At 40.2% G+C, this 15,274-nt stretch overlaps 1 protein-coding gene across 4 annotated transcripts in view; it reads left to right on the top strand.

Moving 5' to 3' along the window:
* PPP1R1A (protein phosphatase 1 regulatory inhibitor subunit 1A) overlaps positions 1 to 15,274 on the top strand; it is a 94,587-nt gene that overhangs the window by 48,474 nt on the left and 30,839 nt on the right. For all 4 annotated transcript variants that reach the window (XR_015747819.1, XR_015747818.1, XM_026673877.2 and 1 more), the window contains exon 2: positions 1,444 to 1,504. Coding sequence is in view for 2 of the 4 variants with exons in the window: in XM_026673877.2 (XP_026529662.1) it covers positions 1,444 to 1,504 (61 nt within the window). In the remaining 2 variants the exon portion in view is untranslated. The remainder of the gene's footprint in view (positions 1 to 1,443; positions 1,505 to 15,274) is intronic.

Raw genomic sequence — 15,274 nt, 5'->3', positions numbered from 1 at the left:
AGGGCTAGAAACCAGAGGCTTCAAAACAACAGCTAAAAGCAGCAGTTACGGATTGAACAATATCGAGCTGAACATCCTTAAAATCGGAAAGGAGTGCAAAGCACACTTACTGATTTCTCAGGTTGGAATCGAAAGAGATGTTTTTTCCCTGGTCCTTGAAGGATATTGGAGGGGGTCCTAGCCACACACAGACTAGACCAACTTTAACACAACTGGGTTGTGTTCAAAACCGGTTAGAGGGATTCTTAGCAGCACCTTTCTTCCAATAATTCTCTTAAGACAAAAAATAATTACGAAAAAGTAACATTTCTTTATTTTTGAAGAAAGCATGGCTTGCTATGGTCATCACTGCCCAACATCCCCAATTTGCTTAATTAGGGAGCTCTTAGCTATTCTATCCAGAACTTTTTCCTTCAGCTCAGTCAGAGGTCTTATCTCAAAAGCCAGCAACTGATACACTTCCTGGTTCATCACCCCCCAACGTGGCCGAACTGAGTGAGAGGAAGAAGGACTTGAAACACAGGGTCTTCCTTAAGACGTATGAGGGTGACAGCATCGCTGGGCTGTCTGGAGTTTGGAGGTAATTGCAATCTAAGAAGAAGTGCTGAAAAGGAAATGTATTGTAATGTGTTGGGCTGTGAGAATAACCTTGGGAGAAAGGAGGAAGAATCACAGCTGGCAATAGTCAGATAAGAGAAATTTGAGTCCCAAAGAGGGATGAGGGTGAAGAAAACATCTCAGAAGCAACTCTCCCTTAGAGCTTTGAAAGGTAAAGTTCTTTCAGACTTGCAGGTTGCTGTTACTCTAACTAACTTTACAATAAAAGTAGTATAAATACTCATGATTGCTTTCCCGTCTGGACTATCTCAAAAGGCTAATATCACGTTCCCAAGGATTAAATCTCACCTTTGTGAGAAAGGATTGTTTTGTTCAACCTAGTTTGCTCCGAATGATTCTGTTAATTTTATTCATGCTATTTGTGGTCCTCCAGGATGATGATGGCACCATTAAGTTTTTTCTATTCCATTGTCAAATAGTTGGAAAACAACGTCACCAGCATAATGGGTGGGGAATATAAATGTCCAAATATCTTTGGTGTCTATTTCCTATCATATTGCCTTTATGGACAGAAATAATGAAATAGCGGTTCAACACGTCCATCAGATTCCCAGTCGGAATCAAATTCCCTGTTCTCATAGTTTACTTTACCATTGACGGTGTCTTGTGAGAATGACAGTCTAAAAAAACATCTGTACAAAAACATTGGTAGTGTTGCCTATCTCTAGCATGCTATCTACCATAAAGAACTGTCTTCGGAGTTGCTGACAAATAACAGTCCCTCTCTTCTGCCTGTGGGGAGGGTTTTTTTTTGTTTTTTTTTTTGGACATTTAGAATAAGTTCCTTACAAGCGGTTACTGTAATTAATCTCTCTTTACCTACAGATCCGAAGGCGTCGTCCGACTCCTGCCACGTTGGTCTTGAGCAGCGACCAATCGTCACCTGGTGAGAGCAGATGCATGACTTGATTAAATGTAAATTGGCCCTCACTCTGATTCCTCCGGAATGGCCTGCTGCTATTCAGCAGGTCTTGGAAAGAATTTGAATAGTTGTATGTGAGAAGGCAAAGGCTTTGAATCAGGGATGGGGGGAGATCTGTAGCCATCCCAGCGTATTACTGAAATACAGTGGTGGGATTCAAAAAAATTTACTACCGGTTCTGGGCATGGCTAGGTGGGCCTGCTGTAGCTTGGTGGACATGGCATGGCTTGGTGGGTGTGGCAGGGGAAGGTTACTGCAAAATCCCCATTCCCTCCCCACCCCACTAACCTGCTTTCCAGCTCCGTTCTCCTGGGCAGGGCAACAAAAGAAGACCAAGCCGATCAGCTGGGACTCGGGAGGCAGAGAATAGATGGGGGCAGGGCCAGCCAGAGGTGGTATTTGCCGGTTCTCCGAACTACTTAAAATTTCCGCTACCGGTTCTCCAGAACTGGTGAGAACTTGCTGAATACCACCTCTGCTGAAATATCTCCCCAGCAACCGCAGCCAATATTGCTCAATATCTAGATCTAGTACAGGTAGTCCTCAGCTTGTTTATTTATTATTTTATTTATTATTTATTATTATTCATTTGTTTAGTGACCGTTCAAAGTTACAACGGCACTGAAAAAAATAACCAATGACCATTTTTCGCACTTACGACCACTGCAACACCCCATGGTCATGTGATCAAAATTCAGATGCTTGGCAGCTGGCTCATATTTATGACAGTTGCAATGATTCCCCCATTTTGCGACCTTCTAACAAGACAAGACAATGGGGAAGCCAGGTTCAATTATCAGCCGTGTGACTAACTTCACAAGTCCAGTGATTCATTTAACAACTGCAACAAGAAAGGTCGTAAAATGGGACAAAACTCACTTAACAAATGTTTCACTTAGCAACAGAAATGTTGGGCTCAGTTGCAGTCGTAAGTCAAGGACGATCTGCACTGCCTAGAAGGACTAGGTGTGAGTAAAACGTGGAATACTTATCTAGTGATTCACTTAATAATTGCAGAAAGAAAAGTTGTAAAGTGGGGGGAAACTCACTTAACAACTCTCTCACTTAGCAACAAAATTTTGGGGCTCAATTGTGATTGTAACTCGAGGACTACCTTCATATCTCAAAATCTAGAACTAGTACTATCTAGATCAGTGGCCCCCAACCTTTTTTAGCCAGGGACCGGTTTCTCGATTATTTATTCTTCCACGGACCGGTACCTGAGTAACGCGAGACTCCACCGCCATCGGGACGGTTCTTTGTTCGAAGCCGCCCCCCCACTCTTCGACGAAACTAAGGCACGAGCACCCAAACGCCGCTTTCCAACCGAAAACCCGGAAGCAACCGAAAACCCGGAAGCGCCGTCGAAACAAGATGGCGGCGCCCAAGCTTTGCGGCCCGGTAAAAAATGATCCACGGACCGGTCCCGGTCCGGGGACTGGTGGTTGGGGACCCCTGATCTAGATGACCAACATCTGGATGAACACCCCTCTCGCCCATTCCTGTCCTTAAAAGTTGCTCGTTATTGTTCTATGGAGGCATCTTCTCTGACCTCTGAGGAAGGGGTTATTTGGAGGCTTCGCTTATAACACCATCTTTTCTGATTGGTTCAAGAGGCTGTTTCTGATATTGCTGAAACTCTCAGACTAGAGCTAAGGACTAAGAGCCAGTCAGGTATTTCTACCCAAAAACATAACTTTTTTTCTGAAGCCTTTGCTGTCAATCAGGTGTTTCTATTGCTTTTTGCAGTGCAAAAAAAAAAAAAAAAAAGTATGATTGATGCTAAATAATGGCTGTTCTGTCCTGCCTTTATTCATGACTGCACAATTGAGGCTGGGGGACCTTGGCCAGCTTTCCATTCCCTTCCTGTACTGCTCCTGGTTTTCTGTGAATAAATTAAAATTATCAGATTTAAGTTTGGATAAGAGGGATAAGAAGAAGGTACTGATCCAATGAATAAAACACTTGTGGGTATAAGAAGACGTAACTTTTATCCTGGACAAGGCTCTTGACCCCTCTCCCATGCAACTTTCAAAATACTTGACAAGATTCATAGATTGTCTTCGTCCAAACCTAAGACTAACAAAACTGTAGCACCCTAGGTGGGAGAAATTCTGATATCCATGCTCTATGATTGTTGGAATTATAATCCAATCTATTTAATATTGGAATAATTTTATCCATTATAACAAATTACACAGACTACCTAAGAGGCTGAGTCCTGAAATTTGTCTGTTTAGCAGGGGCTTTTGCAAGCATCCTAGATTTTCCCCTTTAATTTGGCTGATGCTCAAGAGAAGCAGGAATTCTGTGATATGTGTGTTGGGTTTCTTCAGGCTGTTTTAAGCAGACAATGTGTGGTTGCAAGCCATGTTTTTAAATATAAATCTCCCACAACTTTGTGGAGTAGTTGACAATATCATTCCTAGATATTGTGGAAAATTGTATGTGCCAGTTATGGAGGGGGGGGTCTGCTGCCCTACAGTTTACGGAGAAGTGGGTCTGCAGGAAAGGATACTATGGCGATATGGGTGCAGGAGAGGGTCAGGAAAGAGGGTAAGCCCCACATTTTGGTAACCATGGTATTTGCCTGGAATGACACCAATAGAGTTAACATTCAGAGTATGTTAGGACATAAACATTAAACCAAATATTTAGAAATGTACCTCAATTTGGCAACTAATCTATTTTGCTCAGCATTCCCCACCCATGATTTTTTGGTTTAGTGTGCAAAATGGTTTTGAATTTCACATAACCTGCTTTTGGTGGGATCCTAGGATAAAAAGAAAGCCAGAATGCTGACGTTGGCAAATGGCTTAAAGGAGATTGTTGTGAAGTCAGCTTGTATTTATATTATTGCAAACTGTCAGGCTTTTCTCCCAGACACGAGGTTCACATTTACTCATCTGAGATTGAAAAATTCATGCTCTAGGTCAGGTACAGAGACTCGTTTTCTCCAACCCTTCCATTTCATCTGAGACTCTTGATCATTTAAGAACAAAGACCAGGAATTGGGTTATGAGGCTAAGAAAAGGAGAGAAGCAGCCTCTGGTTCAGGATTACCAAGAACTGGGCATGGCTGTTCTAATGAAGAGAGAAGGACCAGGGGAGACATGATAGCAGTGTTCTAATATTTGAGGGACTGAGGAAGGGGTCAAGCTATTTTCCAAAGCACCCGAAGGCCAGACAAGAAATAATGGATGGAAACTGATCAAGGAGATTCAGCCTAGTAATAAGGAAATTTTTTCTGACAGTGAGAACAAATGGAACAGCTTCCTTCAGAAGTTGTGGGAGCTTTATCAGTGAAAGCTTTCAAGGAGAGACTGGACTGCCATCTATCAGAAATGGTGTAGGGTCTCCTGCTTGGGTGGAGGGTTGGACTAGATGACTTACGAGGTCCCTTCCAACTCTGTTAATCGTATTACCAGATATCTGAATGGGCAATGGGACAGAACAAAGAGTAAGGAGAGGGCACACTAAGTGTTTAGCTATCTTGATGTCTGCAGCAAATAGTGTAGTTTCCCAGGTGGGGGACACAATGCCTGAGAATAGTCCGGCCAACCAGTGACATCCTGAGAAGGCAGTTGGAGTGTGAGGAAGCCACAGTGACCTGCCCCAACACTATGAGAGAACTCTAAAGTTGTAGAGTCACCTCCCAATTGGACTATTGTAATGTGCTTTACATGGGGCAGCCCTTGTATTCAGAAGTTGCAGCTGGTCTATAATACAGCAATATGGGTAGAACTGTGTATACCTCAATGCATCCATGTAACAGCACTGCTGTTTGAGATGCATTGGCTCACAATAAGCTTCTGAGTATCCAGGTGCTGTCTGACAGCATTAAGGCCCTACATGGCATGGCCCTGGTTATTAGCAAAACTGGCTATTCTTGAAGATTTCTGTCTGTATTACTAAAACTATTGGGATGGTTATGTTTCAGGTCCCTTCAGTGAAGCAGTGTCATATGGTGGGGCCTCTTAAATGTGCCTTTTTTGGTACATGCCTTAAAGAACACCCTGGGGATATAGATGATCTCCAACCTGTTGGCCTTCAAGAAAGCTGAGAATGTCGGCTCCCCACTCCCCTACCCAGGCATTGGGGCCAGGATATTGGTAGAGCAGGCACTGGGTGGTTGGCCAGTAGCTGGAAGTAGGTTTTATTGGGGGCTCAATTTGTTAAATGTTATAAAAGTTTATTTTTTTTAAGAAAAACTAGTTATAAAAAGATAAGATCTACCCTCAGGCCTATAGATTAGGAAAAAAAATTGGTCAGAGATGGGAGTTCTCTTATCCTTGCTTTTCCTTCTTTCCCTCCAGGGCCATCTTCCCAAAACTAAGATTGGCAGTGCAGCAATTGGAATTTATGTCATGCCTATTTGGATTTTTAATTGACTGGCAAGTTTCATTAATGTAAATTTGAAGGGAGTTGGAAAGAGAAATAGCAAGGAAGGGACCTAAGTGATTTGTTAAGATTGGAATAAGAGTGAATATTCACGTAAATACATTTTTCGGTGGGGGGAGGGGGGCTCCCCAATTTGCCAATGTTTCAGTTTGAAAATCAATTGTAGAAAAAGAAAATTTACCAGGACAGTTTGGGCCAGGTTTATTTCTCTCTGGATCACCTTTGCCTGCCTATGCCATTCTAATCCTTCCATCCAAATTATGGGCAGCATGCAACCTTGGTTGTAACTTTTATTTTTGCAACATCTCTTCTCCAGCTGATTAGATTTTTTTTATCTATGGTATCGGCAAAAAGGTCCTCTCAGTTTCTTCCTGTTTCTGCCCATGGTTTGGTGTATAAAATGAGTTGCATGAAAATCCTTTGTTTGATGGTTGCTTAATGATACAGCCAAACATGATTACCCATCCTGCTCCCAATTTAAGAAAAGTATCACAGGGAAATGTTCTCAGGATTATCTGGACACACATTTTCCTATCTGGTCAATCTCGGACAGATCTAGCAGCCCTTTGAAAGACTTGCGGTCCCTGTAATTGCCTGCCTTTTAATGACCTGTACATCTCTCTCCACCTGTCTGAACATTTAGGAACTTTTCATAGCAGATGGGCAGATTGACAAAATATTCCTAGGAAATCCTAGGAATTCAAGGCATGTTACTCTCCAAAAATAAAATTTAGAAGCTTAGAAAAACGTTGAGATTTAAGAGCTAAGAGATATTTACAGTTTAATCCCTCAATTTGAAAGAACTCAGTATGTAAGTAATAATTATTTTCCAAGAATTCATAAATAAGACTTCTTCAAGTAAAATTGTGCTACTAGGTTTCACTGACAGTAGAGTAAAGCAAACGGTATGTTAAAAGCTTGCTTTCTCTCATATCTGCCCACCATTTCTCCTGGGCATAGACGCAGTAAGAAGTGATCAACTGATCTATGGAAAACTTACAACTTCTTGAATAGGGAGTCTTCTGGATTGTGTGAAGGAAGTACTCAAAAGAGGTGTCTTGTTCTTGCGAAAGGAAGTGTGGAAACCCAAGTTAACCCATGTTAAAGTCCAGCTTTGCATCTGATATAGAAGCAGATCCATCCTGGGAATTAACATCTAATGGATAGTTTTGGAAACCAATACGTATAAACTTATCTCAAGATACTGTTTGGATCAATCAAAACTATCCCCATTCAGGACACCGTCCTTGCCAGCAACCTGACAAATAAGTAACAGCAGTATGGAGCACAACTAATTCTTATACAAAGATGTAGGCATGTCTCTGTCCATCACTCAGAGATCTGATCCTTATGACACAGCATGTCCCCAATGCTTGGTGCACCAAAGTAGGAAATTACAATTAGGTTCAGTGGACTTTCAAATCCCATTAGCTTCTTTGGGAAATCACTCTATTTATGGAAAGATAACTCTAAATATAAGATTATCCTCTAGCATCAGTAGACAGGAAGATATTAGAAACACAGACACAGTTCCTGTACAATGTTTGGCTTCCTTGCTTTGTCATCCTAGGATTGGAAACTCTAGCTAAAAGTGATCCTGACAATTACCTCCACAAAATCTATACTTCCATCCATGTCTCACATATATTTGTATTTCTTTAAAAAAAAAAAAAAAAACAAGTTTTATTAATTTTCAAAACAAACAAATCATCATTATCCATTACATGTTTAAACCTTTTTCCATTATAAATTTAACAAGTCAGATAAACTATAATTCTGTTTTAAACCATTTCCATATAAACATACAAAAACCTCTTATCCAATTTCTCTTTATTTCTCTTTACTCTTATTCAATTTTATTATTATTATTTCATCTATTTCTTTCTGACTTAGTTACCATTATTCTCATTCTATATTTCTGCAAGGTTTTATTAATTCTCCCCCAAAAAACATATACACACAACACACAAAACATAAAAAAATCTTTTTGGAAAGTAACTTGGACCCAGGTATCTCTCTCTTCATGGACTTCAATTATATTCATGCTCATCTTACATATCATTACTTATTTTATTTACCATTCTAAGTCTTCTATATTAACTTCTCCACATATTTCACTCTTCTTAATTCTATCTTAATTAATCATCTTAATTTGAGTCATTATATTTGTATCTTTTGTCCATTCTTTATTGTCCCTTTGTCTTGTTCCTTATAAAAAAAAAAAAGAAGTTTCTCCTGAAATCACTAATCAGAGTATGATGCCTTTCTATCTCCCCCTAAATTAATCAAAGTAACCTTTAAAATAACGCCCAATACCCAATCCGATTTTGCTTGGTACATTCTATCTGAATAGTACATCCAGAATAATTAAATACATAGTTAAACAATAGATCTAAATATTAAAAACAAATACTATAATAGAAATTTTATAATAACATCAATACCATAATCTTATTAAACTCTTTAATTAAAACTCAATATTCTAAACCTCCCCTCATATTATTAAATTTTAAAACCCATCATTATTAAACATTTCAACATTTTAATCTCTTATCAACTCTTAAACCATTTAAGTTTTCTATTTCTAATACAATACTACAATATCATCTTATGTACCTTGCAAAATCTCTTTGAAGAAATTATACTTTATCCTTTATCCCTAAAAAAGATTCCTTTTTTCCCATTTAATTTCAAAACTTTGTAGCTTTTCTCCACCTTTTCCCTTTCTTTCTTCTCCCAACAAACCTTTCTACCCCCTTATTCTAGCCTCTGCCTTACTGGCTTCCCTTCTCTGTCGTATTCCTTTTCCCTTTTGTTTACTATCATTATATTGATTTTGCACCTTATTTTTCCCTTTCTTAAGTGTTTTTTAAATCTTAAGTCCTTTATTTCTCTTCCTTTCCCTCTTCCTTCTTTCTTGGTCGAGTTCTGAAATTTATTAAAATGGCTTCCTCTCCTTCTTCTTCTTCTGCTGTCTTCATCTGTTGTAATGTTTGTTGATAGTTAATAAGCGCCATTTCTAAAAAAGGAAGGCTTCTTTCAAACCAGCTTTACCATTTTTTTTTGCTTGTTCATAATCTTTTCTCAGTTCCTCAATAGAAAGAGCCATTATAAATCTTTTCTTTTCTTTTCCCCTTCTTTCTTCTTACAACAACCAGAATATTCCAAAGAAAAAATAAAACAGTCCCAAAGTTATCAATCAGTCCAAACCAAGGCAGAGTTCTCACTTTCTCCTCCTGGGGTAGTATCAATCAGAAAAAGAAAGTCCAAATCTGTTTCTTAAAATCTTATTGCAATATATTTTAGTCTTCAAATTCTTAAGGCATCTCCTCCAACAAAGTCTTAGCATACAAATATTTTTTTAGTCCTCTCTCTTCCACTCATCGCTTAAAGCCAGTTTTCACCTAAAAAAAAAAAAAAGGTTTCTTAATATTCACTTATTTATTCCGTAGGAAAAGAGGGTAAGCTTTCCTTTCAGCACCATCAAACTGCCGCTTTTTTCCTCTTCTAGAAGGTATCATTCAGAAAGTCATACTTTTCAGGAATTTTGTTAAATATGTCTTAGAGTCCTAGGAACCAAGAAAAACTTTCTCCTTTCAAAAACTTTCTCCACTTCCTCCTGCGCATTCTTACCCGGCTGCCAGCTTCTTTGTGGCGGCCATTACGGACCGCCGCTGCACCGCCTTGGGAAAAGGGGTTCTGCCAGCCGGGAGGGGGTCTGCAACACCTCCAAACCCCTCTCCGGATCCCCTACCTTCAGCTGCCCCTGCAGGGCAGCTCAGCTCCGACCGTCCGGATCGGGAGCCCCAAAGCGGCACTAGCGCAGCAGGGATCGCGCAGCTTTCGAATCCCTGCCGCTCGCGAAGCCGACAAACCGGAAGCCACATATATTTGTATTTCTATGTATCTGTCTAATGTCACACTTCCAAAAAAGGGTAGGGCCAGATAATTAATACTGTAAAAGAGAGGAAGGGACAGATAGGGTAGGTAAGTAGATGAATTAAAAATATATTAATTAAAAGTTACAATTTGAACAATACTGTACCCATGTATGAAATTAATTTATGCTGACCTGGATGTGTCACCAATCTTCTCTCAGGCAAACCATTTCACATGCAGAGACACATTTGTATACACACACACACACACACACACACACACACACATTCTTCTCCCTTTTTCAATAGAACAGCACAACAGAAGAAGACAATTGAATAGAGAGGGAGTGCAAGGAAAGGATAGTTGCATGGGGAGGAAAGATTCGAGAAAGGTTAAGGATAAAACTGGAAGGAGTTTGGGGGAAGGGGGAAGAAGAAAGCTTTTGTTTCAACATGACAGGAAATGTTATGTTTAGCAGCTCCCACCATGAAAAAGCTAATCTTCCAAAAAAACCTCCTGTAAGATATTATCCTACAAATTTCTTGGTTCTTTAGAGCTTCTTCTATTCTTATCGGCTGAATGCAACAAGTAATTATCCTAATTATCTGGGATCGGGCAATTATTTACCTGATACATATTCATTAGACTTGCTTGAGAGGAACAGATGGATAAAAAAATATACTTTTGGGGACAAAGATGCGATAGAAGGATCTTTATTCCCTTGGTATGTCCACTACTTCTAGGCTGCATTTGTGATAATGCTCTTCTAAACGTGTGAGAATAGCCACATGTAAAGAAACAGAAAAGGAAGAGGAAAATCCCCCTGCTCTTGAGATTTGTTCTTTATTTTCTGACTCAGTGAGTTTTGGATTGAATTAGTCCTTCAGGAGCACATAAACCAAACATACACTTAATCGAAGTACCAGTTAGGTTCAACCTGGAACAAAGCATCTCCTTGGAAGCTACATTGGGCAGCATCAAGTGTAGATTGTGGTAGGGAATCCAAAATACCCAAGCCGGAGACAGTTGGCCAGAGCCCTCAGTAGATGCCAAGGTGTCTGCCAGATGGCAGCTTCAGTGTGGCTTGCTGGCAATCTCACAGTGGGCACAGGAAAAGACAGCCTCTTTAGTGTAACCACAGGGGCCTCCTGGGGCTCTGGGAAATCCTTTTAGGATTGCTCCCTCAGTTGAGAGAAACAAGCAGCCCAGAAAAGCTCCTTTTGTACCATTAGGCTCTTTGGCATTGCTTCCCAGAGGCCAAGTGGCTGAGAGAGCCAGTGACAAGCCAGAAGAGTCCTTTCACGTGGCATGCATTCTCTCTGTGGCTGCCAGTGGACTAGGGAGGGGAGCAGGCTAGAAAAGCTATTTTTTGTGCTGCTGGGCTTCCCCGACCGCTCACCAGCTCCAGAGGAAAGTTAATAGTGGACTAGGAGTGTCTATGGAGATTCTCAGTCCTCCAGGTCATGGTTGTCCCAAAGGTGCTTTTCAAAAGGCAACTGGACTCCCTGGGTTGTTGTTTTTCCCTTGAAAACTTTTTTCAAGAAGCTTCTTCAATTCTTCAGTGAACTGAAGAACTTCTTGGATGAGAAACAAAACGTTTTCAAGGAGGACAAAAAGCAGGGAAGCCCAGTTGCTTTTTGAAAAGCACCTTTGGGATATATTGGAGTAGGGTCATTGGTCTCCTCCTATAGGAAGACCTTATGGTACAAAAGGAGGAGGGGTACCAAAGGAGGTTGGAAGGGCCAAATCTTTTGAAGGAGTTCTATGGGAAAAAGCTGAGAGAAACTTTCCTGTAACCACGGCCAAAGTGCTTTCAGACTAGGCGATATGGAGATCCTTAGATACACTAAGGTTTTCTGTACTGGGAATCAACCATCATGAGAACATTTCAGTAGTGTAGGGCAGGGGTCCCCAACCACCGGTCCCCGGACAGGTACCGGTCCGTGGATCATTTTTTACCGGGCCGCAAAGCTTGGGCGCCGCCATCTTGTTTCGATGGCGCTTCCGGATTTTTGGTTGCTTCCGGGTTTTTGGTTGGAATGCGGCGTTTGGGTGCTCGCGCCTTAGTTTCATTGAAGGGGGGGGCGGCTTCGAACGAAGAGCCGTCCTCATGGCAGTGGAGTCTCACGTTACTCAGGTACCGGTCCGTTGAAGAATAAATAATCATGAAACCGGTCCCTGGTTCAAAAAAGGTTGGGGGCCACTGGTGTACGGGGAGAAAGCTGAGAGGAGTCTTCTTCCACCATACAGACCAAAGCAATTCAAGGCCATCCAAATTTTTTTGCTGAGGTGAATTGGGGGTGACCTGTTTATTTCTGCAATGTAATCAGGTAACCCCCATGAGATAAGCAGCTCCGTCAAAGGGCCATCTATAAACCCAGTGCTTTTTCGTGAGAATCGAATAAGAAATAAGGCAATATATTTTAGAATTCTTAAAGATGTTTTAATAATATACAGGTAAATGTTCCAAAATAGAACCATTTTAATGTAGTGCTTAAAGAAAGACAAGAATTCTAGGAGACTAGACTAAACTAGAATACTAGACTAGACTAGACTAGAATAGAATTTGGAAAACCATGAATTCTTAGCACTTATATAGGCATGAAATACGTGGCATGACTTTGGGCCAGTCACTCTCTTTCAGCCTTAGGAAAAAGGTAATGGCAAACCACCTGAAATCTTTCCAGGAAAGCTGTACGTCCACGTATTTGCCAAGAGTCAATACTGACTGAAAGGCTCATACACAAAAACTACAGGAACAAATGTGTATAATATTATATACAGGTAATCCATGATCACTTGCTTAGGGACCATTGAAATTTATGCTGGACCTCTCCAGGATACTTATGACCTGATTACGAAGTTCCAGTAGCCACCCTCCACACACACACACATAGACACACACACACAAGTTACGTAACTGCATTTTGGACACTTGGCAACCAGCTTCCATTTACAGCCAATGGCAGCTTCCCAACATCAGTTGACCTCATTTTACTATGTTTCTGGTTTCACAAAACCTACTGAACGATTAATAACACTTAACCTAGGGAACAATTAACAATTAATAAGTGAGTAGTCGTTTTACAACAACTGCATTCACTCCACCACCACCATAAAAAAGGTCATAAAATTGGGTCAGTCAAATGGGTGGCCCACTTTATGACTGTCATGACTTACAACATGAAAAGATTGTGTGTGTATGTCTATGTCAGGGGTTCCCGACCTTTTCCATACCCTGCACCCCTAGAACGCTTCTGATATATTCTCGCACCCCTTAAAAATAAATAGTTATATGCATATAATTATACATATACAATATAAATTTGAAACTTCTAACCAACGTTTTTGCACCCCCTGGAATATTGTCTGGCATCCCAGCGGGTGCAAACATCCCCGGTTGGAAACCCCTGGACTATGTCTATTTTTATAAAGCAACATTTTTTAAAATGTCCTAAAACGAAAACTCTAATATATGTTTTTGTCATCCCACAAATACACAAAAGAAAGTCTTAACCATCTTCTTTCTTTCAAGAGTCACAGAAAAGAGAAAGCATTTTTTTTTTGCTGATATCTATAATCTAAGTAAAAAAAGATGCCTACTGTTACCAGTGTTATAATAGCCAAGTAAATCAAAGCTTCAGCACAAAAATGAAAGCTCTTAACCTAACATGATTGGAGTCAACAGCAGAAGCGAAGGAAACTCCCTGAAACTCTGAAAAAAACAAAACGTTTACCTGATAAACATTACAGCAAAAGAAAAAAGAGAGCATCTCAATTCTGCCATCCCTTAAAAAGATAAAAGATTTATAACAGAGGGGTTATAAATCTCATTACATCTCATTAAAGATCACAAAAAACCATCTTATTAAAACTATCTAATTTCAGCACCTTATGTAGTTTCCTCCCTTGTTTTTTTTTTTTAAAAAAACTCTATCCTGTGAGTGTATTTTTTCAATTCCCAGAATATTGTCAACTGGAGAGCATTTGCTATCAATCATATCAATCATATAATCAGTGGTTCGCTAAAGAAGCACTTATCCTCCCATTCCAGATATGACTTAGGGCTTCCCCTACATTCTTTTCAAGGGTCGTTATCATGCCTGGCTTGTCTTGGGTACACAGTAGTCTAAATCAGGGGCCCCCAAACCCTGGTGTCCATAGATCGGCACCAGTCTGTGGCATGCCAGCAACTGGGCCACGCAAATAAGCAAAGCCCCATCCACGGGATGCAGGCAGCATGCAAAACCACACCCCCTTCCAGTCCATGGAAAAACCTTTCTCCATGGATCCAGTCCCTGGTGCCCAAAAGATTGGGGGCCACTGGTCCAAACGACAGAAGGGTTGTGACGTAGAAGGCTACTAAGGTTTGTAAAAATAACAAATAGTCCTTGACTTACAACAGTTCGTTTAGTAACCCTTCAAAGTTACAACAGCACTAAAAAAAATGACTTATAACCATTTTTCACACTTCTGACCATTGCAGCATCTCCATGGCCATGTGATCAAAATTTGGATACTTGACAACTGACTAGAATTAGAATAAAATTAGAATTAGAATAAAATTAGAATTAGAATTATTAGAATTAGAATTATTAGAATTAGAATTAGAATTCTGAATTCTGGCCGATTCTGATTAGACACACAAGGAATTTGTCTCCGGTGCATAAGCTCTTAGTGTACATACAACAATAATGATAGATCATTATCATGGTCATTGTAAAAATGCATTCATCATAAAACATTAGATACAACACTTAGTGATAGTCATGGATACTAAATAACCAATCAATGTAAATCATACTAGGATACTAAGTAATATTTGTGACGGTTGCAGTGTCCCGGGGTCATGTGATCACCTTTAGCGACCTTCCAATAAGCAGAGTCCATGGGAGAAGCCAGATTCACGTGTTACTAGCTTAACAACTGCAGTGATTCAACTTAACAACCATGGGCAAGGAAGGGGTTAAAATTCACTGAACAACTGTCTCACTTAGCAACATAAATGTTGGACTCAATTGTGGTTTGTAAGTTGAGGACTACCTGTATTCTATTTAGGGATGCATTTGAGGAATGCATTGTGACTGCAAGATTGGACTGGACACACATGTCACTAGTATTGGTTGGAAGGAGGGAAGGAAGGATAAAGAGGGGAGAGATCCATTCCTTCAGAAACTCCAGGGGAGAAGATGGAAATGTCAATAAGGAAAAAAAATCATTTGCCTTACTGATGAATTATCAGCCCAGCTTAGATTGTGTCCATAGTTACCTTTCCATACTGGAAGGAAAAAAGGGTTTGCATTCAGCAGAAGTTATTGTTATTCAACTCTGTTTTGTTTTTTTTAAATCATCCTTCCGGCTGCATAAATTAACATCCTTTTATCCCATGGCTAAGCTTTATTCCTAGAGCTGACAGGTGAGTTCCGCTTATTTTACAATAATTGTCCCCTTTCT

Source organism: Notechis scutatus, chromosome 2, assembly GCF_049901735.1.
Source record: "Notechis scutatus isolate UNSWTSFEM ecotype Mainland chromosome 2, rNotScu1.2, whole genome shotgun sequence".
Classification (NCBI taxonomy): domain Eukaryota; kingdom Metazoa; phylum Chordata; class Lepidosauria; order Squamata; family Elapidae; genus Notechis; species Notechis scutatus.
This window is presented reverse-complemented; position numbering and strand designations above follow the sequence as displayed.